The sequence below is a fragment of the Cordyceps fumosorosea genome (genome assembly GCF_001636725.1).
Source record: "Cordyceps fumosorosea ARSEF 2679 chromosome Unknown scaffold_21, whole genome shotgun sequence".
NCBI lineage: Eukaryota > Fungi > Ascomycota > Sordariomycetes > Hypocreales > Cordycipitaceae > Cordyceps > Cordyceps fumosorosea.
This window is the reverse complement of record NW_017387321.1, coordinates 130,135-154,781: the sequence shown is the minus strand read 5'-3', so window position 1 is coordinate 154,781 and position 24,647 is coordinate 130,135. Positions and strand designations below refer to the sequence as shown.

At 51.0% G+C, this 24,647-nt stretch overlaps 8 protein-coding genes across 8 annotated transcripts; 4 read left to right on the top strand and 4 right to left on the bottom strand.

Annotated features, from left to right (window-relative positions):
* Positions 1 to 241: 241 nt before the first annotated feature.
* ISF_07316 (hypothetical protein) lies at positions 242 to 1,737 on the bottom strand (the record flags this gene model as incomplete). The annotated part of the gene is made up of 3 exons (XM_018850919.1): positions 242 to 1,216; positions 1,300 to 1,599; positions 1,681 to 1,737. 3 exons carry the CDS (start codon positions 1,735 to 1,737, stop codon positions 242 to 244), a joined length of 1,332 nt encoding a protein of 443 aa, XP_018701831.1.
* A 4,382-nt stretch (positions 1,738 to 6,119) lies between these two features.
* Positions 6,120 to 8,148, top strand: ISF_07315 (ATP-grasp fold domain containing protein; the record flags this gene model as incomplete). The annotated part of the gene is made up of 2 exons (XM_018850918.1): positions 6,120 to 6,195; positions 6,359 to 8,148. The coding sequence occupies 2 exons, from the start codon at positions 6,120 to 6,122 to the stop codon at positions 8,146 to 8,148; spliced, it is 1,866 nt and encodes a 621-aa protein (XP_018701830.1).
* Positions 8,149 to 8,267: 119 nt separating this feature from the next.
* ISF_07314 (NAD(P)-binding domain protein) lies at positions 8,268 to 9,570 on the bottom strand (the record flags this gene model as incomplete). The annotated part of the gene is made up of 4 exons (XM_018850917.1): positions 8,268 to 8,603; positions 8,688 to 9,193; positions 9,274 to 9,473; positions 9,551 to 9,570. The coding sequence occupies 4 exons, from the start codon at positions 9,568 to 9,570 to the stop codon at positions 8,268 to 8,270; spliced, it is 1,062 nt and encodes a 353-aa protein (XP_018701829.1).
* Positions 9,571 to 11,366: 1,796 nt separating this feature from the next.
* Positions 11,367 to 14,013, top strand: ISF_07313 (flavin-containing monooxygenase; the record flags this gene model as incomplete). The annotated part of the gene is made up of 3 exons (XM_018850916.1): positions 11,367 to 11,938; positions 12,010 to 12,324; positions 13,371 to 14,013. 3 exons carry the CDS (start codon positions 11,367 to 11,369, stop codon positions 14,011 to 14,013), a joined length of 1,530 nt encoding a protein of 509 aa, XP_018701828.1.
* A 2,227-nt stretch (positions 14,014 to 16,240) lies between these two features.
* On the top strand, positions 16,241 to 20,214 carry ISF_07312 (multidrug resistance protein 2; the record flags this gene model as incomplete). Its single annotated transcript, XM_018850915.1, has 3 exons — positions 16,241 to 16,450; positions 16,508 to 19,785; positions 19,860 to 20,214. The coding sequence occupies 3 exons, from the start codon at positions 16,241 to 16,243 to the stop codon at positions 20,212 to 20,214; spliced, it is 3,843 nt and encodes a 1,280-aa protein (XP_018701827.1).
* A 987-nt stretch (positions 20,215 to 21,201) lies between these two features.
* Positions 21,202 to 21,627, top strand: ISF_07311 (hypothetical protein; the record flags this gene model as incomplete). The annotated part of the gene is made up of 1 exon (XM_018850914.1): positions 21,202 to 21,627. One exon carries the CDS (start codon positions 21,202 to 21,204, stop codon positions 21,625 to 21,627), a length of 426 nt encoding a protein of 141 aa, XP_018701826.1.
* A 283-nt stretch (positions 21,628 to 21,910) lies between these two features.
* On the bottom strand, positions 21,911 to 22,688 carry ISF_07310 (hypothetical protein; the record flags this gene model as incomplete). The annotated part of the gene is made up of 2 exons (XM_018850913.1): positions 21,911 to 22,234; positions 22,290 to 22,688. 2 exons carry the CDS (start codon positions 22,686 to 22,688, stop codon positions 21,911 to 21,913), a joined length of 723 nt encoding a protein of 240 aa, XP_018701825.1.
* A 670-nt stretch (positions 22,689 to 23,358) lies between these two features.
* On the bottom strand, positions 23,359 to 24,066 carry ISF_07309 (glutathione S-transferase-like protein; the record flags this gene model as incomplete). Its single annotated transcript, XM_018850912.1, has 1 exon — positions 23,359 to 24,066. The coding sequence occupies one exon, from the start codon at positions 24,064 to 24,066 to the stop codon at positions 23,359 to 23,361; it is 708 nt and encodes a 235-aa protein (XP_018701824.1).
* Between the last annotated feature and the right edge of the window lie 581 nt (positions 24,067 to 24,647).

Genomic DNA, 24,647 nt, shown 5'->3' with positions numbered 1-24,647 from the left:
CCCGATGCCTAGCCACTATTCTTAGCTTCATACGTCCATGTCACACAGTTTTCATACAGGCACTGTCAGTCAGCACTGCCACAATACCGTAAGATGCAACCGCATACCCGGTCATCCATCTATTAAAAGTACATTCTATCCATTGCTATAAGGAAGCCGCACATCCGTTAATTATCTACCCAAGGAACGATGACAAAAAAAAACGCTCGTGAATAATACCAGTTGCACGCCCCCGCTCTGCCTACAGCAAAAACTCCTCCTCGGCGTAGTGCCCCATCACGATGAATCCTTCATCATACCTCCTCTTGTCGATGCGCGCGATGATGGCCCCATGCGAGTGCCCCGTGTTGTGAATCCAGACCGGGTACTTGCGCCATCCCATCGCGTCGAGGTTGCGGATCATGTCGAACTGGCAGGGCGCCAGCGCCAGCGTCGGCTGCGTCGGCTGCGACAGCCTGCGCTCCCGCGTCAGCAGCCTCCTGTCCTCCGCGTCCATCGCCGCGTCGTCGTCGTCGTCATCGTCTCCGGCCCCGAGGAACTCTTGCTGCTGCGAGTTGTTAAGTGCCTCGTACGCCGACTCCACCTCGCCGCGCAGCTCCTTGATGAGCAGTGGCACGCGGTACTCGTCGGTGCTGACGCCCAGCTGGCCGCGCTCGTGCAGCCGGATGCGCTGCGCGCTGCGCACGTTCTGGATCACCGAGTTGACCAGGAATGCGGCCACGCCGATCGGCACGAACACGGCCACGGCCAGCGCCAGCGGTAGCCTTCGCGCCCACCCCACGCAGCGGCCCCAAATCGCCGCGACGGGGCCGCCAGAGTTTGCTGCCAGCTTGGGCCGCGAGAAGAAGGGCGTCTCCGGGTCGAGCAGGACCTCGCCGACGCGGCCGGCCAAGAAGTTGGGCCGGACGAGGTCGAGGTCGCGGTAGGGGTCCGTCTTCTGGATGCAGGTGGTGTAGTAGACGGCGCTCTTGTCGTTGGTGATGTTGGCGTAGAGGGTGCGGCGGCGGAAGCGGCGCAGGCCGCGGGCGAAGATGCTCTGCGGGTCGGCCATGACTTGCAGCAGCGGGCGGCCGGTGTCGCGGAAGCGGTCGGTGGTGAAGAGCTGCTGGCCGGACATGGAGAGCGTGCGCGCGCCGACGACGTTCCAGACGTGGTTGTGCCAGCCGCGGAGGGGGGTGCGGACGCCGAGGTGCGGGCTGGCAAATGTGCAAAAGTTCTGTCCAAAGGGTCCGAAGTCAGCACGGCAAGCCCGATGATCATCGAAGAAAGAGTAGTTTGTAATCGTTGTTCTGTTCGTACCATGCATTCCATCCCGTCGAGGATGCCCTTGGCGTAGAGCAAGCCGACAGTGTAGCGCGACACCAGCCCGCCCAGCGAGTAGCCGATGATGCTGAGCTTTGTGATCTTGCCACCGCCGGCCTCGATGGCGCGTAGCTCCTCCTCAATCTCGGCGCAGACGCGCTCGCCGCCGCGCTCGATACCGTCGTAGGTGAAGCTGCCCGTGTTTCGTTTGGCGAGGAGGAGATAGAGCTCGTCGCGGGAGTGCTGGTCGCGGAGGCACTTGGCAATGTTGCGCATGTGGTCGGGGTTTCCCCAGAGCTGTGATTGCGCGGGTCAGGTCAGCATATGTAGGCCGTGAGGGTCAAAGGGTCGGGTAAGCTGCTCGCTGCGATGACGTACTCCGTGAACTAGGACGCAGAGATGGCCAGCCTTGGAGCTGCCGCCTTGCGAGTCCATGGTGGCGGTGGTGGCGGCAGGATAATATGGTAGAGGGAGAAAAGGTCGAAAGGTCGAGCAGTTGGGGAGGAGGCTAGGAAAAAGGCATGTTGAGGGAGAAATGAGAAATAGTGGCCGAGATGGACCAAGTCAGCAGTTGAGGACTCAAGTTGGGTAGGCCACACGTAATCGCGGCATTCAGAGACAAGCCGGAGCGGGCGGGCCATCACAACTAACTTATTAACGGGTCCGCCACTACAGCCAGCTACACAACTAACTACCACCCACCACCACCCACTTGGCCTCAACCGAGGCACATCTTTGGTGGTGCAGGGGTTATTTGTTCGTAGCAAAATTAGCGTGTAAAATTATACCCGTTGGGATATATTATCCACTGAAAAGGCTTCGCCGCGCCGCACCGTTGTCGACCCGATCCAACCTGTTGGGCTGCTTATCCCGCCGAGTGACACCCACGTCGGAGTTTCTCGTTAGTTAATTAAAGGACAACAATCAGCACTCTTTGCTGTTTCAGCCTGTGGCAGGTAAGTATTAATCCCATCCCTCACAAGTTGTGCCGTCATAATGTGCATTAGTCTCCTCAGTGTCACATACTGTAGTAAGCTAGTTGTACATACATGAACAAAGTCTGATACTCGGTCGCTCCATTCTTGTATAAGGTTGATCATCTGTGCAAGGGAGCTTTCACTGAGCTAGTAGAGTAGTTTTTTTTATATGGGCAGCTATAACGTCTGAAGGGTCACATCTGCAATAGAAGTGTGAGCTCAGCCACTGCCGCCCCGACGTATAAGCAGCACTTAAAGTGTCACGCTGGAGAGCCTGCACACGAGCATTCATGTGTACGTTGCACTTGTTGCCCGACATTTTTGTCCCGTCTTTCGTCATTTCGGACGTTACAGCATCAACTACATGCTCCGCTAATTAGAGATAAAGCAACATCGGGGGGAATCACACCAAAGCTGGCACGTCTTGGACTTGTGCACCCATCTTGTTCCTCCAATATCAACCTCGTGAGCTGTTGGATAGTCTCGTACCTTGAAAAAGGAACCGGTCTCTGTTGAATCTTGAAGTTGATAGTTCTTGCACGGTGCCTGTCACGGTGGTCTACGGAACATACTTGCTTCATGCTCTGGCTGTGTGAACATGAAGCACTCAAATAGAAGCAGAGGAAAAACTATAAAGCCTCCCACAAACCGCTAAACAAATGTGATCTCAACTCTTACATCAAATGAACCGTCCTCCATTCCGCATACATTCCTACAGACCGAGTCCCGCCCTCAAGCGCCAAACCGCACAATCCTCAATGCAATCCCACAGCTCACTTGATCAATACTCTTTGGCACTCCAACAAAATTGCTAATTTTATTGTTACCCATACCCAACAATGAGTAAGCAATTACCAACCGAATGCACTTGCTCTAATGTGACTGTGCACGCCACTTTTCTAAATTGCAACCATCGGGTTACCGAGGAAGCAATCTATCAGTGCGATCACGACGTCGTTTTTCACATCCCGCGCGTCGAAGAAGTGGCAGTTTTCGAGCCCGAATATTGCGGCGAGTGTATTGAAAAAATGCCACACAGTGATGAGAACATTTACGAAGACGGAATCGCTATTGAGACTGCGAGGTTTCTCTGAGCGCTTGTTTCACTTTCGAACACCCGTTTTCTGTCCCAGAAGCTCGGAATCCTGTCTATGACCATAGGATTCCTTGTTGCATACAACAGTTTTTATAAGAGGAGCTCTTCTTATTAAGTTTATACCTTAGACTATTAAACTATTACTCTAGCTAGACTATAGTCTAAGCTCTTATAATACTCTATATAAAGAAGCTTTTAGTTAGTTAATATAGTAGTTCTTTAATTTAAGCGGCTATAACGTCTAAAAAGTTATATCTATAGCAGCAGTGTAAGCTCAGCCGCGGCCACCCCAAGGTGTAAGCAGTATTCAAGGTGTCACGCTGGAGAGCCCTGGACACGAGCATCTATGTACGTTGCACCTGCTGCCCGACTTTTCTTCTCCATTTACGTGACGTTGGACATTGAAGTACCAAACTACATGCTCCGCGATCATCGCTGGAGGGTTTCGTGTTCTCGAAGGGAATAATTTGTTGAGACGTGCGTGCGCTGATATATCTCTTCTTCACGCTCAAGAGAGTTGACTTGTGTACAAGCTCACGCCTGAGGCCGCCTTGTCTTTGAGGGCCTGCGAACGATTGCGGAGGGCGGGACTCTTAAAAAGTTGCCAGCGGCGTGTTGATCGTGCTGATAGTTCTGTTGCGTGTCTACATCATTCGTCCTTGTCCTCTCCTTCCCCATCGGTCTCTTTTTCTCCTCCTTCTGCTTGTTCTTGACAGTCCGGTATTTCTTCGGCCCTTCCCATTTCGACATCTTTTTCAGCATGGATGGCACTCTCACTGGTCTGTGGCTGTTCTTGTTCGGTATCTCTCATGTCTTCGTCTCCTCCTGAAGCGGTGAGGTCATACGCCGTTGAGGCTGTGAAATTCGTGAGTACTGGTGGAGGCTGTTGTAGAAAGGATGAAGAAGCTATTCAACATTAGTGTTCGTCATTGCTGGAACAGAGCGAAGCATGGCCGGGCCACGGCATAGGTGATGGGGGGCTCCATACTCAAGAGATTTTCCAAAGATGGCCCGACGAATGGCAATAGTAGGAAGAAACAGCTTCAAGCCTTTAGGGTATTCCTCGTTGGCACGGCTGATCTTGAAGGCAGCTTACTCCATTGCAGCGGCTAGTGGGATAAACAGCAACGAGTGTGTCAAGTGAAAGAGGCGATTTATTCTCCTCTCTGCCATCAAACAAAAATGTTTGAAGGCGCGTATGCTGCCGTTTCTGAGTGTCTCCGTGTCCTCTCCTCGCCGCTTACTATGGAAAGTCGCAAGCTAGCACTCATCGTCACTACAGGCATTATGGTTGCCGTATACTACTCCATTTCTACCGTATGGGAGCATAGATAAAGCTGAAAGGCAAGTCTGCTGCCTATGGTTGGCTATCGTCACGCCCAGGAGCCAACCTAGTCATTGTGTGTGCGGTTTACAGGACGCAGCCGAGAATGATTGCCCAGGGCTACCACAAGTACGGCTCAATCATAGTCCCCTCTCAAGCTCCTACAATTACCATTCTCTTTACTGTACCAAAAACGCCGTTCAAAATAATGCCTCCAAAGTCCGCTGCAACGGTACCGACATCGCTGTTCTCTCTCCTGCTTCGTGGACGAGCTCTGCAGCCTTGCCGAGCCTAAAGCCAGCTCCCCCTAGGCTCTCTACAACACAGGTGTCAAGACCTACACCGGCCTCGGCATTACCCCTGACAATTGTTTACACATTTTCGGGCCATCCACAAAAACAAAAAGCTCAACCCGTCTCTGACTGCCATCTTGTTGAAGCGTAGTACTGGTGGAGGGCCTGCAAAAACGCTGCTGTCGGCTGAACCAGAGGCGACAACGAGCGCCACAATGGCCACGATCACCTCTGGGCTCGTGCTCGCATTGTTCTTGCTCAACATTTTGGTATCCATTCGCTTCTTCCACAACCGATAGCGGCAGCGTGTTGATGCGGCCGCATCGTGTGTGGCCGAGCAATTACGTGATTAGTGGCGCTGATCCTATGGTCACCATAATAACCTCGGCGGCGTTCATGTTACCATCCAGATATCATTCATTACTGCCATTATATATTACCTTGAAAAGATATCTTACTAGTTTTATAAAGTTTAAAAAGATTAACACTAGAATAATTTATCAATATTGGTCGAAAATATCTTAAAGCTATTTAAATGATACCAACCTTATTTTTACAAAGTATGATTCTTAGATGTACATAAGCTGTGACTCAGAAGAGACCACCGTTACAGGAGGCCTAGCGACTCTGCCATGCAACCATGGAATAAGGCTCTGGCGTCGGGTCTCGACCAGGTGCTGACAAGGGGGAAGCCGGAGGGGCGGATTGGGTTTTTGTGAAATTAATGAGGAACATCGAGGCTCTCAGCAAATAAAAGCGAAGCCCGCCCTCGCTTCACATGAGTAGACAGGCTCTCAGCTATCATATTATCTCTAGATTCACTTCATACACACATTTCTTGAAATTTGTGCAACAAAGAACAGCAGAGTTCGAAATGTCTCCCGCAAAAGCAGACATCCATTTTCAATATTATCCATCAGATCATCCCGCCGGAGTCTCACCGTTTGAGGCCGATTTCGGGAATAAGCGAGGTAGGTAACAGGGGCCTGCCGCATTGATTTGACTGCCAAAATAAAACCGTGACTGATTATCCAACCTACAGCTCGTCTTGATTGTCACTGGCGACTGAACCTAAACGAGCCATTGACTAACGCAGTGACCTCGGCCACTGGGACACGACTCTTGCCATGCTTGACACTGGACCTCCTGTTTACACCTATTTCGTTCTGGTCGCAGGATATACCTACGAGACAAGAGTCTCATGTATGTAACGGAAGCAGCGTCAATGGATTGATCGCGGGCGAGACGTCGACGTCTTCAGTCGACGAAGGGCCAATATTTGGTGAAGACAACCACGGCGACGCCTTTCGTTTCGTTCAAGACGCAATAAAAAAGAACCTCAATCGCTATAGCGCCTCGATCACAGCGGTGAAGCTTCTTTTGCCGACTGTCACTGGCTATGCTGTGCGCAGTGATATTATCGAAAGACGATTCCTCACCTGTCAGCTAGCCGACAAGGTCGCAGACTTTACCGCCCCGAGACAGCATATCCAAGCTTTTGAGTACAACAAGGGCTTTTCTTTTCAATACGCATTGAGTACAGCCGTTGGCGCCATATATCTCAAACATCTGCCCGGTCCTGATAGAGGACTTGTCGAGCGTGCTATGGCTTCGTTGGAAGCGGATGTTAGAGCTCGACTGTCTTTCCCCTGGATCGTCGACAAGCCTTTGCCCAGAAAGCGACTGGCGCTAGTTGACGGTAAACCCTACCCAGATGTGTCAACAGCGCCGCTGGGCATCTATCGCGCCGCAAAGACACTTGGTATCGAGCTCGTGGTGATTGACCGCGAAGGTCACTGGACAGGAGGCGCAGCCGGTGACGAGTGGTGCGACGAGTTTATCCCCTGCGATCTGACACTGGATGACGGCTTGCCAGATCGAATTGCTGCTGCTTTATCCATCAGCAAAGCTCCAATAGATCACATCACGACGTACTCCGACAAGCTACTCCCTGACACTGCAAAGGCGGCTGAGAAGGTGGGAATGTTTACAAGCCCGGCCGTGTCGATGGATATTTGCCACAATAAGCGAAGAACGCGCGAGTTTGCGCCCCCAGTCGGCTTCCAGGTCCTCGCTTTGAAAGGCGTCGCGGATCTGACGAGGCAGCTGGCCTCCCTGACCTCTCCACTAGAGTATCCTCTTATTGTCAAGCCGATTATTGGATACTCCTCTGAGGGTGTCACCAAGGTCTCATCAGAGTCACAACTCTTTGATGCTGTGCGTAGAAACGAAGAAACGTTTCCCGACATTGGCAGTCTCATAGAGCCGTACATATCGGGGCCAGAGGTGGATGCAAACTTTGTGCTCATGGACGGAGAGCTTGTTTGGGGCGAGATAAACGATGACTTCCCTTCCCACGCGGAAATTTCTCGAAACGACGTTAGAGGGTATGACAAACGTATATCGCCGTCGGTACTTCCTTCGCAGGTCTCAGCACCAACATCAGCGCTGCCTCACTCATTTGCTGAGCTGTCAACGATAATGCCATCGATATTGCCCGAGCAGGAAATCGCGCTGCTGAAGTCGCAACTGACTGAAACCCTCTTCGCGCTTGGTTTCAAAAACGGTGTTTTTCATCTGGAGGCAAGAGTGCAAAACAGCAAGATGGAGTATGCCATGACTTCAAGTGGTATGGAACTATTGCAGTCTCGGTCGGACATGGGCAACGCCTCTAAACCAAAGGTGTTTCTCATCGAAATCAATCCAAGAGTTCCAGGCCACCAGGAAACATTTGCAGTTGAATACACTTATGGGATTGACTACTTTGTCAATCACATGCTCGCTGCCCTGTCGCCATCTGCTTCTGCACCGCAAAATGACGATGACCACCTGGCGTTAAAAGCTGTAATTCGCTCGCTGAGCCACCCGTTGCCAGAACGCGTCCAGTTTCCCACACACGTGGTCTTCATCCCACTCAACCGAGGCGGAACCTTTGTGAGTGCAAAGCTGCCCCCAGAGGAACTGATGCAATATGTTCCCGAGCATTTCGTCTTCATGAAGGCTGGCGAGGTGTGTCAAGATCCGGCAAAGGACGGAAAATGGCCATTCGTGGCCTATTTCCAGGTGGTCGCAACCCTGACCGGGGCTGAAGGGCGCGCTCAGGCTAGGACGATAGGAGAGTTGGTTAGGGAGTCTTTCGAGTATGCAATGGAATGATGGGGAAGGAAGGAGGGTCGTAGGAAAATTTAGGCATAACGTGGTTCACAAGTGAGCGGGCCATCGCATCTTAAAGGCGAGCTTTCCAGCAACATCGAATCTCATATGGAACTACGTGCTTATATTTTAAGAGTAGGACAGTATGTTGGCCCGTTGCGCTGCACATGCTCAACAGCATCTAGAAGATCCTGCTCCAGGGTATCGAGGACACTAGGTGCGGTTGGGGTAAAGCCCAAGAGGGACGTTGCACGATCAGGACGCACACGCGTATTGCAGGCCCAGGTGTAAACCCCCATAGGCCCCCAGCTCGAACCACCGCGCATTTCTCTCACATCTGCGACGCTCAAGCTCTTGGGCTCGGCAGCAGGAATTAAGCCATGCTTGTGGAGAATCTCGCCCGCCGCCTTGGCCAGGTCCAGCTGCGACAGCTCTTGCGTGGTGGCAAAGTAGTATCCCTACAGGTGGACAACCAGCATTAGGAACCATGAAAACGCTTTTAGAAAAGTTCAACACCGTTGTCATGTCAGACAATCACGTACCTCTTTGCCCCAGACTGCATTTCCTCCACCCGCGGCAGCAGCCTCCACAAGCTTGAGGTACACGTTCACAACGTCATCCACATGGATCCAGGACCGGCGGTTGGCGCCCTGCTCGGCGTAGAAACCGTGGCCCAGCTCAATGATGTTCTCACACATCTCTGGGATGAGCAGGCTGCGGACATTACCGGGGCCTTTGCCTGGCCCGTAGATGCCCGACGGGGTGATGATGGCCGTCTTGAGCCTGTCGCCGTGCTGAGTAGCTGCGTCTTGCAAGATTTTGTCAGCTGGGCGGTGCAAACAGGTCTCTGGAAGTCCGGTGATGACGTCAATGTCGTCAACGTCAGACCAGACTTTCGGGTTGAGTACGGCGTACGGGCCGTCCTGCCAGTCAGCGATGATGCCCGTGCCGGCGAGGCGGATTAAGAAGCCGGGTCCGGGCTTGGAACGGCGGAGGAGTCCAGAAATTTGGGCTGTCAGACTCGGGAGATGCTTTGGCTTTCCGCCGTCTGTGAAGCTCGCATTAGCATTACAACTCAGGTGGAGAACAGGTCGAGTTTTGGGTAGGACATTGGGCTTCTGCACTTACGGATGACGATGTCGTTCTCGGCCGCGGTATCCTCGATGAGCTTCGTATCGTCAAAGGTTCCCTGGATGACACGGACATTGGGATAAAGGGCTGCGAAATCCTCGGGGACGCTGCGCAGGAGTGCGGTGATGGCGTATTCAGGATGACGCTTAGTCAATGCGTCGAGGACAGAGCCGCCAACGTAGCCGGTGCCGGCAGTGCTGAACAATATGGTGAGCCAAAAACAAGATATTCTTTCAATGATTGATTGGCATTGGGTGTTTCATGCCCCACGTACATGAAGATCTTGGTGGCCATTTTACAGTGACGTAGTGTTCTTGCTTGTGAGGAATGGGGAATTGGATCGAGTCTCGGAGCATGCGTCAATACGAGACCCTATAAGTACAGAGAAGAGGTATGACGTATAGGTTGCGTGCAAAAGGTTTTAGCAGAGTGCCCAGCAGGCGAGGATAGGGCTTCGCTGTCCTCGCCTGTCTCGGCCTGGAGCAGACAGAGGCAAACTGTTCACCCCGGTTTACACGAGGATTGAAGGATCAGGCTCCGAAGGATTGAATTGTGTGATCGCGCCTGGTATCAGGTTGGGGATTCAGGCTCGGCAGCAGCGAATAGGTTGGTAAAGCCTCACGCCCTGAAGCTCATCGCCAATGCCGTTTCTCCGTGATGAGGCAGCCTAGATGCACCCCGAAGTAGCGTTGATTTACATGTCAGATTGCGTAATATGTGATAACGCAGTACGTGAATGGCACATTTGCTGTCAAAGTACTCTGTAAAAGCAGGCTCGCTTGGCATTGTTGAATACGTTACATGTGTGTGTGTACGCAGGCTGAACCTGAGCCTCAGCTGGAGCCTAGTTGTTGTGTTGTAGTTGGGTCAATTAGAAAAGTATCAAGCTGGCTATTTAGTCAATTGGTTGCAGTGAGAAATGTCAGAAGGGTAATGTAGTTTTGAGATCCTCGCGCTGTTGCCTTTCCTCCTATCTCTTTCTTTTTATGTTTGATACCTTCCCTCCTATCCAGAATTATACGTATTAAGCATCCGCCTACCTCGCTGTCTTCGGTGAGTTTGCACTTCCAAATCATCATGGCAGTCAACATACAAGGAGACGCGGCCCCAATCGGGCAATCGAGTGCGAACCTGTTGGCGGCAACTTACCCAAAGCCAAGCTTGCCCAGCAACGTCGATGCTGAGACCGTGGCTGCAGAATGGGTGAAATCTTTCCAAGAGTTCATGCAAGCACGTCCATTCTTTCCACCCAAGCATCTCTTTTTCGAAGAATCCTACTGGCGCGATCACTTGTGTCTTTCCTGGGATTTTCACACTTGGCGCGGTCCCGAGGCAATATGCGCCGCCCTGCAGAAAACACAGCACGGGAGTCAGTTGCAGCAATTGTCAATAATCATTAACAGTGATGCGGCAAAAAAACCTGCGCTTCAGTCTGTTGATCATTATGGTAGTGTTCGAGGTGTTCAACTACACCTCGAGGTCGAGACAGGCGTCGGAACTGGAAAGGCTCTAGTAAGGCTGCTCCACGACGCGGATTCTCAAAAATGGAAAGCATTCACCGTCTTTACGGTGCTCGTTGAGCTTCGCGGCCATGCAGAAACAGTCGGGCACAAGCGGCCAGTTGGCTACATTCACTGCACTGCTAGCAAGCTTGGCAACTGGCCATCAATGAGGCATGCGCAGAGGAACTTTGAAATGGGCTTGCAACCAACTGCTCTCGTCATAGGTAATGTACTACAGCGATGCTCCCGTATATTTCCGACGTCCTGAAGTGCAACTAACTGAACTTTACAGGAGCTGGCCAGGCTGGCCTCTCGGCGGCTGCGCGCCTAACACAACTGGGTATCCAATGCCTAGTCATAGATCAGCGTCCAAGACTGGGTGACTGTTGGCACAGTCGCTACTTAAGACTTGTCCTCCATGACCCGGTTTGGTGTAAGTAGATCTGGACTTTGTGAATTGACTGGAGGCTGTACGCTGACGAATTACTGGTAGACAATCACATGCCCTACATACCATTTCCAGACAATTGGCCTGTATTTGCGCCCAAAGACAAAGTTGCAGAGTTCTTGAAGTCATATGCGCAACTTATGGACCTAAACACTTGGACGTCCTCGACCCTGAAACACGCAAAATGGGACGGTGGCGGCTGGGAGGTGGACATTGAGCGCGTGACAGACGGGGGACGCACCGAGGTGCGAAAGCTGCAGACCAAGCACATCATCCAGGCCACAGGAATAAACAGCGAGCCAAAGATCCCCAGAGTTCCTGGCATTAGCGAGTTTGACGGGCCCATCTACCACTCATCCGAGTTTACGACTGCGGAGCCAACCACGACACCCAAGAAGGTGGTGGTGGTCGGCACCGGCGTTTCCGGTCACGACATCGCGCAGGAGTTCTCTGAGCAAGGACACGATGTAACTCTTGTCCAGCGCGGCGCGACGTGCATCGATAGGACCGCATATGTCTACGGCCAGGGCCTGTATTCGGAAGACGGACCCCCAACCGAGGACGCAGACTTCATCACTCACAGTGTCCCGCTCCCAGTCTTGAAGAGAAAGGAGATCGAGAAGACTGACGAGCACATGATAGAGAACAAGCAATACTTTGAAGCACTGGAAAAGGTTGGCTACAGAATTGACAGAGGTCCAGATGGCGCGGGGTAAGTGTCCAGATATCTTCGATTGTTCCCCATCCGCCATTAGCAAAGACTAACCGAGGTTGTCATCGCAGACGAAAGTTCAAGTTCATCCAGTACGCCGGCGGCTCCTACATTGACGTCGGCGGGCTGCAGTTGATCATCGACGGGCACATCAAGGTCAAGCAGGGCGCCATCGCGCAGGTCAAAGTTCACTCTTTGGTCTTGGAGGACGGCACCGAGCTGCCCGCCGACGAGATTGTCTTCGCGACCGGATTCAGCAGCATGCTGGCGACGGCGGGAAAGATCATGGGCGGAGACTTTGTCCGGAAGCTCGACGAGGTCTGGGGAGTCGACGAGGAGGGCGAGATGCGGTCCATCTGGCGGCAGTCGGGACATCCGGGCTATTGGTTTGCAGGCGGCAACTTTGCACTGTGTAGGTACTATTCCAGGCTGCTGGCGCTGCAAATCAAGGCAATAGAGGAGGGCATTACATGCTATGCGGACCTGTAGAGGTGCAGGTGGCATGAATCTGGTTGGTATGGCACGTGAAAGGGAAGGAAAGGGCTGCGTTAAGGGTGATGTGTGACGGAAACTAGAATAGAGTCTCACGATTTTGACTAGAACTCATTCATTTAGGTTTCTTGTGGCATCCTGTGTGAGCTTGTTTCACAAAGAGGAAAAAAAAACAAAATGTACAGTTTCTTTCAGAAGCCTTGGTCAAGTATCAACGTGATGTCTTTTACGGCGCTCGAGAATGTAAATCATCAACTAAGGCTGTCTGAGCGGACATGCGACCGGAGGTAGCAGGCGCCCATCGGCATTTGGAGACTGACACGTCAGCATTTTGAGTGACCTGGGCTCTGTAATTCTGCTTGCGAGTGGCGCAAATATTTATACAAGCATGTACCCAATGCTGTACTACTCCTGCGTTTCCTAAACTACTATTGAGAAACTTGGCTCGGATCGATCCACGGCAATTCCTCACAACCCGCTCTGGAAGGGCGAATCTTGACTGTTGTCATAATGTCCATCACGCAATTAACAAGGCGTGAGGCGAAAGCATTTCTGAGTCGCTATGATGTGAGTAGTTGCGCGCAAACGAAGTTTATGACAGCCAACACTCACAGTTGACGTGGCATAGACATTTCTGCTTGACTGTGATGGTATGCTACAGAACAGTATTTAGACTTGTGATTACACCGCCTAATGTGACTTTAGGAGTGATATGGTCTGGCGACGAGCTTCTTCCTGGCGCTGCGGACGCAGTTTTGTTCTTACGAGAGCAGCGTACGTCCCATTCTCCCTCCACGCGATCTGATGCTCATCTCAAGACAGGAAAAAGAATCATCTTCGTTACAAACAACTCAACCGCATCACGCGACAGCATTTGCCAACGATTTCGGAAGTTCGACATAGCGGCAAGCATAGATGACATATTTACGTCAGCTTACAGCACCGCGGTGTACCTGACGCGAGTCAACAAGCTTTCTCCGCCGCGCGACAAGGTTTTTGTTCTTGGAAGCGCAGGCATCGAGGAAGAGCTTGCAGCCGTCGGCATCGAGTTCTCCGGCGGTACCGATCCGACCTTCCAGCGCCAGGTGGTGGAGGATGACTTTCGACGCCTAGCTGAAGCATCCAATGCCCCGAGTACCTTTGGCGCGGTTGTCGTCGGCATGGATTTAGACGTCAATTTTCTCAAGCTCAGTCATGCCGTGACACACATACGGAACGGCGCTACATTTCTCGCGACCAACTTGGACGCCACGTTTCCCACCTTGGGGGCCGCATTTCCAGCGTCGGGATCTTTGGCGGCAGCGGTCACCAAGGCTGCCAGTGTAGAGCCTCTGCTCACGGGGAAGCCGAGTCCCTTGATGATGGACGCCATCTTGGCGCGCTACGGCCCGCTCGACCGGGACCGCACCTGTATGGTGGGCGATGGGCTTGACGTCGATATTCGTTTTGGGCTGGAGCAAGGGCTAGGCACGCTTCTTGTGCTCTCAGGCGTCTCGTCGCTCGAGGACCTGGAAGATACGCGCTACAAGCCAGAAGCAGTTGTGGACCGGCTGGTTGACCTGGTACCTGAGTTTAGCGTCTAGATGTGGCTGGGATACATAGACAGCCGAGATACACAGTTGGCACCATTTGATGTACATGTCACGTTGATGCACTTTGGCGTGATGAGCTGGATAATTCAACTGTTAATCCTATCAGTAACGCATAGGGAAATAAGAGTGGAGTGACGGCGTGACAGCAGGCGGTAAAGCCGGCCACGGAAATATTAGCACCACCATAATCTTAGCGTGGCTCTTACATATAAAACATAACCTTTTAGCCTTATATATAGAATTTCTATAAATAATAATAATTCTTTATAAAGTAAAGGAATAAAAGTTAATAGTTACTAGTAAATTACTAGTAAACCTTAATACTTCTTTTTAAGTTTTAATTATTTATAGAATTTTATAATAAGTCTAGAATAAATCCTATATAAAAGAGATAAATTTATATACACTATATAGTATCTCCTTATTATTCTATAGATTGTATATATATATTTAAAATACTTAAAATAGTTTTTTTAGATAAAAGTATTTAATTATAAAGAATTATTCAATTTATATTATAAATTTAGAAGACTTTTTTTTTTAAATATAATATAGTCTTTAGAACTCCTTTAGACTATTTATATTTATTCTATACTTTTATATAATAAGTTATATAGAAATATAAAAAAGTACTTTTATAGTATATTTTACTAATAAAACCTTATTTAAACTCTAAAAATCTATATAAAGGGAACTACTAAATAAAAGATTATATAATTTTTATATAACTTTTATATAAGACTAGTAAAGTAAAGAATTAAATTTTATATATACTTATATATTTTGAGTGTATAGGTTAAGCTTTAGAATCTCTAGAAAGTTATATATTCTTCTGTTTTTTAGACGTAAATGGCTGAGGGTGGTGCTAACATCTGGGTGGCCGACGTTAGGTGCCGCGCATGCGTCTGTGCCTAGCGGTATCGCCGTGCTATGCTACTACAGGGGGTTGTTGTTATTCAGAGTAACAATCGTGCCGGGTGGCATGCCAGACCAGTTTCTGTCGCAGGCTGTGCTCGCTGCCTTGAACGTCAAAGCTACTTGCATACACAGGAACCGTCAAGGACTCATGGTAGCTGTGGAGCCGAGAGGCGAAGGTGTCGGAAGTTTCGCATGAGGATGCGTGATTCTGCGGCTGACTGTCTCTAATCCTTTGACTTTGCCCATTGCATGTCATTGATAGGCTCTCGTCACGACAATGCAGGTGTAAATTGGCTGAATGTGAGCCTTCAGTTACAGAATTAGGTGAGCCTATCGCCGTGAAACGTTTCCCTGGCTGAGCGCCAGGCAACACAAGCCATGCCTGCAGGCTCGCAGCGATGCAACGTGATTGCAAGGAGGATTGGTTAGGCAAAGATGGGACCGAGGGAGGCAACGAGAGAACTTGACCGAAAGCGACTCGATTGTTGGGTGACTCCTTTAGCGGTCAGCATTCCTCTGCTTGATTGGGAGCGAACTCCGTAAGCGGCTGCACAATTGTAGCCTATGTGAGAATAGTGATTGTACACTGCATATCAGGCTGGGAGCCTCTGATTCCTGCATGTCAATCAGGCTGGGGGCCTTGTGTGATGATGACGCGGCAAATGTGTACGGGATGGTTGTAGGCGCGACGAACACTGCCTCTGTTCCAATAAGGCTATAACTGGTTAGTTTGAATTTGTATCATTTTGAAGAGGAAAGATGCGAATAGCATTGTATACTTGGTATTGAATAATATAAGCGTTCTAAATTATATATATTTAATAGATAAATTTAAGGATAAAAATATTTCACTTATTAAATTATTTTATATTACTTATAATAAAAAGTTTCTACTTAATAGTCTACTAAGTTTATTTTATTCCATTTTACTTGGTTATTAACACTATTTGTTATTCATAGCATAGACTACTCAATATAATGAATCACCCGTGCCGCGTCTTCTGACCGCTAGTCAAACCGGGCAACAGTGGGGTGAGCGCTGTAGCGGACCGATGCGGGCGCTGCCTGCGGGCGTTGAGGGTGCCGATTAAGTTCGTGGTTAGTGGGGACGTTCCGCAAGCGTCTACCCGGCATCGCTGCCACAGCAAGAGTCACATCAGTCTTCCAAGACTACCCCATCAGAACAAGTTTGATGACAAAAAAAAAACACATTTTGCGAAGCCATCGCCATGTAAACCGGCCTTCAATCGCAGCCAATTGCTCCATTTTCAAGTCTTTAGGCTGTGCTTCCGTTTGCAACATGCCTACTGACGCGAGCCCCGAGAAGGGCTCGACGACTCCCGCTAGGAGCAACCAGGAGCAAGAAATCATACAGCGGCAATTGCATTTTGAAGAGGTCGACTCTTCATTCTTTTCTCTCTTTCAATACGCAACGCCCATCGACTTCCTCGTTATCGCCATCAGCGCTGTGTTCGCTTTGATCGCTGGTGCTCTCGTTCCCCTCCCCGCGGTAGGTTCCTCCCGTCCTCTTCCTACCATTCTAACTGTTGGCTAATGTCATAGCCAGGTCTTGTTTGGGCAGCTCTCCGATGTGTTTGTTAGAGTAGAGAGTGGCGGCTCTGCCCACCACTCAGGCTCTGGCCAACAGATCAGCTACTACTCGACATTCTTCCTTTATATAGCCCTGGCCGCCTTGGCTTCCTGGTTCATCTCTACTGCGGGATTCTCTCACGCTGGAGCGAGAATCTCCCAGCAGATCAGAATACGATACCTCGAGGCGCTCTTGCGCCAAAATATGGGCGTCTTCGACGACATGGGTTCCGGCAACCTGGTGTCACCACTCGGAGCAGACTTGAATGCCATTCAGGACGCCATGTCCCAGAAACTGTCAATCACTGTCAGCAGTATTGGTACATTACTTGCCACTTATATTATGAGCTTCATCCTCCACTGGAAGCTGACTCTGATGCTGACATGGTCCTTCTTTCTGGGCCTGGCCCTTCTCTACCTTGGCAACTTGGTAGCAGGTCGATACTTGGGACGCTCGACAGAGGCCCAAACAGCTAGCAGCTCTGTCGCAGAGGAAGCTCTTGGGTCCATCAAGAGTATTACGGCCTTGGCCTTTCAGAAACAAATATCCAGCAGCTATGACTGTCAGCTCAAAAAGGCTGAGAAGGCTGGATCTGCCCTCAAAACACTAATGGGTATCATGGTAGCAGTCACGGTCGGCACTGGCTACTTGAACGTTGCCCTCTCTTTTTGGCAGGGCTCCAATTTTCTTGAGCACGGCAAGATCTCATTCATGGCTCTTGTTGCCATCACGGTCATCGCCAAAACTGCTGCTTTCTGCGTCCTTAGTGTCGGCCATAACGCCGAGACCTTTGTGACAGCAAAGGGCGCAGCGCTGCGGGTCATGCGAATGACCAGCCGAATTTCTCCTATTGATCCCATGTCGGACATTGGCCAAGTACCTGAACAGATAGATGGTACTATTGAGCTCCGAGACATCAAGCACATCTACCCTTCGCGGCCCGAAATCGCCGTCGCCAATGGCCTGAGCGTGCGATTCCCAGCCGGAAAAATTACAGCTGTTGTTGGGGCCTCTGGCTCAGGTAAAAGCTCTATTGCGAAGCTGATCATGCGTTTTTACGAGCCTGTCGGTGGTCAGATCCATCTTGACAATCACCGCCTCCAGGATCTTAACCTGAGATGGCTGAGGCGTCAAATCAGATTGGTGAACCAGGACACCTACCTCTTTGACACCACTATTCTCAAGAACATTGAGTATGGCTTTTGTGGCACGCCGCTTGATAATTTGACCGCTGCAGAGAAGCTGGAAAGGGTCGAGGCGGCTGCCAAAAGTGCCTGCGCCCACGACTTCATCATGGGTCTACCACAGGGTTACCAAACAACAGTGGGCCCTAGAGGCTCAAAGATGTCAGGAGGTCAGAAGCAAAGGATTGCTATTGCCAGGGCACTCGTTGTCGAGCCCAAGCTCCTCATTCTGGACGAGGCTACATCTGCCCTAGATGTTAGGACGGAGATGTCCGTCCAGGCTGCACTCGGCGCCTCCACAATAGACAGAACAACCATCATCATTGCTCATCGTCTTTCAACTGTTCGCCAAGCAGACAATATTGTTGTGGTTGAGCATGGAGTCAATGTTGAGGAGGGTACACATACCGAATTGATGGGACGCCAAGGCACCTACTTTGCCCTCGTCAACGCCCAAGATGTTTCTGAGGGGAATAAAGAGGACGTGAATGAATACTCCCATCTCGAAGCAGGTACGAAAGAGTTGGCCGACAATCAGCACAAAGTTGGAGATGGGCAGGATGAACGGGAGGGTGTGTGGGGTACTTTGGCTGTCTCTGATCAGCCGGCGGAACTTGCGCTTTCGACAGCCAAGAAAGATGATACCTCCTCGAGCTCACTCCTTTCCATGGCCAAGTTTGTCCTACAGCTCAACAAGGAGGAGTGGTATTACATTTCGATAGGTCTTCTCTGCTCCGCCATTGCCGGTTTTGAGGAGCCGGCTTCGGCCATCTTGTTTGGCCACGCGGTTGTCGAGGCCGCGACAACATCCGCCCACGATCAGGCTAAATCAAGGGCTAGCTTTTGGTCCTGGATGTTTTTCCTGCTTGCCGTTGTCATGATGATAGTTTTCAGCATCCAGAGCTCAGTCTTTGCGATTTGTTCAGAGCGCTTGATCTATCGAGCACGGAAGCTTGCGCTGGCACACATGCTCCGTCAGGAGATTGCATTCTTCGACAAGAAGGAAAACTCGCCTGGAGCTCTCGTCAACTTTCTGTCTACGGAGGCGGCTGATCTTGCCGGGATCAGCGGTGGTACTGTTGGACTTATCCTGATCGCTACATCGACACTTACAGCTGCATTTGTCGTTAGTGTAGCGTTTGGGTGGAAGCTCGCACTTGTTTGCTCGGCTGTAATCCCTATTCTTATTGGGAGTGGGTTTATCGGAGTTTGGGCTTCTAGTCGCTTTGAAAAGCTCAATGAAGAGCACACGAGAGCGTCAGCTGCCTATGCGGGAGAAGCCATCAGCGCCATTCAGACAGTGGCCTCGCTCACAATGGAAACGCGCATTCTCCAAGACTACGAGAAGAGCCTAGCTATACATGCAAAGGCAGGCTTAAAAGCCAATCTGAAGGCGTGTTTGGTGCTTTCTTTGGCGCGGAGTGGCGTCTACGCTTGCATGGCTCTAGGATTCTGGTATGGAGGCACCCTGATACTCGGTGGCGAGTATTCACTACTGCAATTTGTCATTGTGTATTCCTCCATCATAACGAGCGCATACTCTGCGGGTCTGATATTTTCTTTCACGCCGAATATTGGCAAGGCAAAGCGGTCTGCCGTCAACCTCCAGAGTCTGCTCGAGCGCAAGTCGCAGATTGACCCCGAGTCTCTGCTGGGCAAGAAGCCGCCTCAGCAGCCCCGAGGAAACATTGAGTTTAGGGATGTGAGCTTTGCCTACCCAACTCGACCGCAGCATCTAGCGCTGGAAAAGATCTCTTTCAATGTCGCAGGCGGGTCGAGCGTTGCCTTTATTGGCCACACTGGCAGCGGGAAGAGCACGATTATATCACTCATCGAGCGCTTCTATGATCCTACTGCCGGAAGCATTCTGCTTGACGGAGAATCCATCGACTCGCTCAACATCTCCGAATACCGCAGTTGTATGGGACTCGTCACTCAAGAACCAGTACTGCTCCAGGGAACCATACGAATGAACATATTGGCTGGGTGCAAGGGAGAAGAAATATCTGACGTCGCAGTTCAGGAAGCTTGCAAGCAGGCCAACATACTTGACTTCGTCTCCTCACTACCGTAAGTGCCATGACACTGCAGCTGCCAAACTAAAGAGGCTTCCCGCTAACCAGAGCAAACAACAAAAAAAACAGTGACGGACTCAATACCGTAGTGGGAAATCGCGGTGAGCAGCTCAGCGGCGGGCAGCGCCAGCGCCTGGCCATTGCCCGCGCCCTCGTGAAGAAGCCGCCGATTCTCATCCTCGACGAGGCCACGTCTGCCGTCGACACGCAGTCCGAGTCTCTTATTCAAGACGCTCTGGGAGAAGCCAGCCGCGGTCGCACGACGATTACCGTCGCGCACCGTCTGAGCACCATTCGGCACGCCGATGTCATCTATGTACTTGAGCAGGGGCGGATCGCTGAGTCTGGCTCGCATTCGAGCCTTATGGCGAAGAACGGGATTTATTTTGACATGTTCTCCAAGGATGACCGACGGCAGAGTTAGCAGTACAATGAAATTTTGCTCCCAAATTGCGTGTTGGGAATCGTGAGCTAGTTATAGGTCTTGGAATACCCGGAATGCGCCCGAACAGCTCTTTACTCTGCCGCCTGATATCTCCATCATACTGGACAAACCCATCGCCATAGTAACATACGAGCTAATCGTTCAGTTGGGGCATAATTGCGGCCCCTGCACCAGCTGTTGTAGCATCTGGATACGGTCGCACATTAGCTAAGGTACCGCCATTCGTGCAAATGGACCAAATTCGTGATTGTTCCTAACTATGTAGGTAGCCGACGTTAGTGTACAGCAACCAGAAAGGCGGAAGCAAATATTAGCCAGTGGTTTAAAGTATGGGGAGCCAGTTAGTACGTTGTCTAAACGTCCTGAGTAGGGCTCAAGCTGCTTCTTCTATGTGGAGCGCTGCCTTCCCCGAGCTAAGCTGTGGGTGGTCTGTCTAGGGGGTCCGTCTAGACTTTCAGTGGATGCATTCTAATGAGGCGTAGTTAAGGTTATTCTTATGCGGAGGGCTGCCGTCCCCGTGCCAAGCCAGTCTGTCGAGACTCGGTCGATGCATTCTGAGGAAGCGAACGCAGCTGAAGCCATTGTATGCGGAGGGCTGCACTCCCGCGCCACAGGAGTTGACCAGCGAATAAGTCAACGTCTGATTCAATAGCCGCCTTAAAGTTAAACGCCCAAGAGATCAGCTCGACACGCCACGGAAGTCAGCTCGACACGCCATAGAGACTAGAACGAATAGTATCAATATATAGGGGGGTGTTGTCTTTTAACAAGGTAATGGGCGCAATGCATAGCAATATATTGGGCGCCACTGACGAAGGAAGGGACCGTTGCACACTATCTACGTTAGACCAGTATCCTAGAAATATACATATATAATGCCTCGACTGTCCCGGTCTATAGGACTTCCTTTCACCCACTTATTCCCAATCATAACTTTCTTGACAAGAAAACCAAATCCATATAATCATGACTATTGTTCGAGATGAGCAACCCCGCTCCTGGTCCCACCACTTTCAGCGCGTTACGATCAACATGGACGTGGTATCACAGGAATGCATCAACATGATCAACGAAAAAGAAGTGCAAGAACTCCTTAAGCGAGATGGAGTTCGTCACGCCTCCTTCGGTCAAGCCGTAGCCGATAACAACAACGGCAACAAGCTCGCCAACGGCTACATTTCGAAGCTTGAGATTACCGGGTTCAGCCACAAGACGAAAAAGCTTACTCGCTTTGATAGGTCTCGGCGCTGGGATTGTGATGTTTCTATTGCCTATAATGCTGTTCAGGAATTTGTCACCATGGATGATGCAGAGAAGGATGGGGATTTCAGCCGGCCCCCGATTCAAGCTGTAAACGACCTGCGTCAACAGTTTACGAAGTATGGTGTCTAGGGTTGGTGTTGTTAACAGTCTGACCGTCTTACTACTGCGGTGCACTGTCGCGGTGGTAAGGTTATATATTTTAATATTAAGTATTGCGCACCTTGTTAATTACTGGGTCGACTAGCGATGTGATACCTGGACTGAAGATCTTGAGCTATATTAACTATAGCGGGAAAAAGAAGAAAAAAAAAGCCTTTAGTCCTCTAGCGGTGCCTTGACCAGTGAAATATTGAAAGGTCTCTCGACTCTTGCGGTACAATTACCAGGTGTACTTGGACGAGCGAAACGGTCATCAACCCAGGCAAGCCATTGCGGGCTCAGAAGCCGCAATTACCGGTGAGTGTTCCATGGCCATATACTCTACCAAATGAACTTCGCTACCGATTTTGCAAGCATTTTCATACACCTCGCGAGTGGACTGGGCAAGGACGGCCGTGTCATTCAAGCCTTGAACAACGAGCACAGGCTTATTAGAGCTGCGGTGTCCAGCTGTGGCGGGGCCCATCTCAGCTTTCCACTGCTGAAACTTGGCATTGTCCTGCGCCAGACCTGTTGAAGAAACAATCTCGTCGCTTGTCAAATCGGCACTGATGCTCATGAGACCATTGAAGCACAGCTGCGCCTTGTCAGCCAAGGGGATGCGTGCGCTTGCGAAGAGGCTCGGCTAGCACGGTCAGATTGTAGTCTGGGAAGACGCGCTGCAAGGCCTTTGCATGATAAGGAGCATAGCCTAAGAAGGCGCCCTCAGTCTTGAGATTCCGCTGAAACATGGACCAAAGTCGCGCAGCAGGTGCAAGTGAGACTGTGCCCAGGAAGTGGTTGTCATGGCCGACAAGGCCACTCTCTGACAGCTTCCATACAGCTGCGCCGCCTTGCGAGTGTCCAACGCTCATCCAGTCTTTTGAAATGATGCAGAAAGCCTTTCGGGCGGCAATGAAAGAATAGTACACATCGTTGGCCTGCGCGATGTAGCTTCCATACTTGTGCAAGGGTAAAGTGGTTGCCAAGACCAGCAGAGTCGGTAGCGACCACCGCGTATCCCCGCTGAACAAGCAGCTGCCAACTGTCATGGTTGTAAAGATTTGGCCCGTTGGATGGAGCACACCCGTGATAAACACCGCTTGTGCCGTGTGCGTATGCGACGAGCGGATACTTGCAAGTGTTGCCGCAGCCAGCCTCAGCCGGTGCAAAGGGAAGAGCAACGAACGCGGTAGCAGGCACCAGTGCTGCTCTGGGCAGCGGGGTTGCACATGCAGCTATGTAGGTATGTATGTATGTAAGTAGGCTTTCTACCAAAGCTTCGCCGGCCAGGGACTTGTACCATTTTCTTTCTTTCTTGCATTCTTATTATTCTTATATTTCTCATCTTTTATACATTTCTTATCTTTTTATGTCTGTATTATCCCCCACATCTTTCTTATCTTTTATATCTTTCTTATATTCTCAATCCATCTTTATACCTATATATTTTATTCCTACCCTATATCTATCCGATCGTCAGTCGATCGTAGCTATAAATTTTAAAAGGGATTTCTGTACTACATCTCTCAATAAAAAGAATAAAGCTGTCTTTGGGGGATAACATATAAATAGAAAACTCTAATACTAACGTGTGAAGCACTAAATGATAGCTATGTATGTACCTTCCTAGGCAGGTGACTGTTGTGCGTGGCCACGTCGAGACGGCGCAAGTAGAAGACAAATTTTCCATTATTTTATTTTACTTTAAGCCCCCCCCCCCTAGCTTGAGTGCTGAAGATCCTGCAGAATCTTGCGTCCCCGCACGCAGTCCTCCTCGTGGAAAGGCTCCCGTGAATCCTCCGCAATGCCCTCCTTGACCCACCGCTGCACCGCCGGATGCTCAAACAGGCGATCCACATACTCCCCCGCCTTGCCCGGGATCGCCAGACCGTACGTCTTCAAGCGCGACGCGATCGGGGCGAAGAACGCGTCCGCCGCCGAGAAGCTTGGCCCCGCGATCCACGGCCCGCCGAAGCGCTCCAATCCCTCGACGAAGAGCGCGGCCATGCGGTCCAGCTCGGCCTGGAGGTCGGCGCCGACGGGGCCAAACTCGATGCGTAGGCCGACGTTCATGGAGCACTGGTCGCGGACGGCCGGGAAGCCGGCGTGCATCTCGGCGGCGGCGCTGCGGGCGAAGGCGCGGGCGGCGCGGTCGGCGGGCCACACGGCGGGGTGGGTCTCGGCGACATACTCGCAGATGGCGAGAGAATCCCAGACGACGACGGGAGAGGAAGAGGAGGAGGAGGTGTCGTGGAGGCAGGGAACCTTGGCGGTGGGCGAAAAGGCGATGAATTCGGGTTGACGCTGCGTAGGTTGGAAGATGTGCAGCTTCTCGTCAAAGGGGACGCCGACGGCAGTGAAGAGCACCCAGGGCCGCATGGACCAGCTGGAGTAACGCTTGTTTCCGATATACAGAGAGTAGGACATGTTTGCCTGTTTTGAGTGACGCTTGTGTTGGTGTTGGATTGCGTTCTGCAAAGATACGAGCAGAGGAGCAAACGAGGAATTTAAGCCTGACACCAGTAGAAGCAAGTGGGAGTGGATATGCTTCGTCGCTCAGCTGTGACTCACAAAACTAGTAAACACCTCATCTTATTAGGGTAAGTTAACTACTTGTATTTCTAAGCTGCAAGCTCCAAGCTCCACCGGTTCACCAAAACTGGCGCGCGCCAAATCTTCAGCTCAACCTACATAGCCCACGTACTCTCACCGTGCTGCCATGTGGCGATGCTGAGATGATTCGACGCTTGTGGGACAACGCAGGGAGCAAACCATGATAAAACAAATAATGCGTCCAGGCCTTGCCGTCGAGTATCCATGCTGAGTTGCACACAGTCAAACCCGCTGCCTTCCTCGGATCCTGCGACTTGTACGAGGCCCCTGGATGATGTGTCGTCCGCTCCTCACTCGCATCTTTTGCCGTTTGCATTTTCGACTGCAGAGGCGGTTGCACAATGGTAAAGACTGTTCCTGCCCTCTTCACCGCTCGGGATGGTGATTGACTCTGG